At 40.1% G+C, this 2,108-nt stretch overlaps 1 protein-coding gene across 3 annotated transcripts in view; it reads left to right on the top strand.

The window, feature by feature from the left end:
- PIGB (phosphatidylinositol glycan anchor biosynthesis class B) overlaps positions 1-2,108 on the top strand; it is a 25,762-nt gene that overhangs the window by 15,722 nt on the left and 7,932 nt on the right. For all 3 annotated transcript variants that reach the window (XM_045286447.1, XM_045286449.1, XM_045286448.1), the window contains exon 9: positions 1,346-1,410. In XM_045286447.1, the coding sequence (XP_045142382.1) occupies positions 1,346-1,410 (65 nt within the window). The remainder of the gene's footprint in view (positions 1-1,345; positions 1,411-2,108) is intronic.

Consider the following 2,108-nt stretch of genomic DNA (forward strand, 5'->3'; position numbering starts at 1 on the left):
CAAAAACTCCAAAGAGGCAGTTCTGTGTATGGGGCTGCTAGTGATTGTTGGTCCTGGCGCATAAAAAAAAGAAGAAGAAGAAACACCAGCATCTCTCCTTGGGAGAAAAATAAGGCTTTCTACTCCCATAAGCAGTTAGTCTCAAAAACTCCAAAGAGGCAGTTCTGTGTATGGGGTGGCTATGAATCACCATGGACTCAATGGCGGTGAGTAGTAGGAAGATTAATTTTCACAGCATGTCCTTATGGCTAATAGACTAATTCCTGAACAAGATAAACAAGTACTTAGAAAATATATAGGCCATGTTAATTATACTTCATTTTAAACACATTAATTTCTCAGTTTAACGAGAAATATTTGCATTGCTTTAGGAAGATTAATATATACATATATATCTTAAGATTTTATTATAGTTTCAATGAAAGTTTAGAGAGCAAATTGTTATCCTTTAAAAAATGTACACACTTTCTTTAATGACAGCACTCTTCCCACTTCCTGGGCTCCTCATTTCCATCCACCCTTTCCTGCCCCTTTCTACCTTCTGAGCTTAGTTTGCGGCAGATACTGCCCTTTGGGTTGTGTTTGGTTGCTTTTACTGGTCATTACCTTCCTCCCTGGTGGTGTTTCTTATGTTATAGGCCTGGTTGAAAGTTCATCTTCAGGGGTAGATTCAGTTCCAAGCTTGAAGGGTATCCAAGGGCCACCGTCTTGGGGTTCTGCCAGTCTCTTGGATTTATAATTAACTGGAATTTTGTTCTACATTTTTTCTCCCTCTCTGCCCAGGACCTTCTACTGTGGTCCCAATTAGAGCGGTCAGTAGTGGTAGCCAGACACCATCTAGTTCTTCTGGTCTCAGGTTAGTGGAGGCCGTGATTCCTGTGGTCCATGAGTCCTTTGGACTAATTGTTTCCTTGAGTAATTCAGTCTGCTCTGGACAGGGAAAGACTATAGTGCATCTTAGATAACCACTCACAAGCATTAAAGACTCCAGTCACTACTTATCAGAGAATGCAGAGCATTATCCTTATGGACGATGTTATGCCAATTTGCAAACATGTCCCCCCAAACTGTGGTTCTAAGTCCCCAAATCCTGTGCCTCATTCCTTTAAGGTGTTTGGTTAGAGCTAAGAGTTTTTCATAACTTTGCCCCTTACATGCTCTACTATATATCTGTAGCACACACAAGTGCCCCTGTAGAAACTGTCTTGCCTCACCACAGATACTGGTGCGCTCCCACTCACCTTCCCACCTCCACTGTTTGCATGGCAGCCATGTATCTGCTCATATTGTTTGCTATCACAGTCATTGTAACACTATCTTCATTTAATATCTTTTTGTATTACAGCATGATGAGCCACAAGGAATTCAGGTTTATCTATCCAGTTTTGCCATTTTGTATGGTGTTCTGTGGTGAGTAATGTTTGGTATAGAGACAAAATTTACACAGAAATATCTAAAAAAAACACGATGAACATCTATTAATCCAAACTTTTATTTACTTTCAGCTTGGTTAAATGACTTACTTGTTTCTGCATATCAAATGATATTACTCTAATTTACCCTTCTCCCAGAGCAACTGGTAAGCTCAAGCCACTGACCTTGTGGCTAGCAGCTCAACGTGTAGCCCGTTACAGGAGCCCTGATAGTACAGTGGCCATGCACTGGGTCGCGATCCAAACAGTCAGCAGTTCCAAACTACCAAACTACCAGTCTCGTTATGGCAGCAAGACGGGGCTCCCGTAAAGAGTTATAGCCTTAGAAACTCAAGGGGCGGTTCTCCCCTGTCCTATGCAATCAGAGTCAATACAGACTCCATGGCAGAGAGAGTTGAGAATATCTTCCCATAAGTATAAAATATAAGCAATTTTCAAAATATCTTTTGGTGCCAATTATTTCTGGCCGTACTTTTACTAAAAGGTATAGAAGTGTATATTCTAGGAGTTATTTTTAAATTTCTGACTGAATTAAGGGAGTCCTTATTTTTACAAAGGAAATGTTATTTTCTTTAATCGTTTTATTAGGGGCCCATACACCTCTTATCACAATCCATACATACATCAATTGTGTAAAGCACATTTGTACATTCATTGCCCTCATCATTCTCAAAA

Source organism: Echinops telfairi, unplaced genomic scaffold (genome assembly GCF_000313985.2).
Source record: "Echinops telfairi isolate 266 unplaced genomic scaffold, ASM31398v2 ScPeMD7_8;HRSCAF=38, whole genome shotgun sequence".
Lineage (NCBI taxonomy): Eukaryota > Metazoa > Chordata > Mammalia > Afrosoricida > Tenrecidae > Echinops > Echinops telfairi.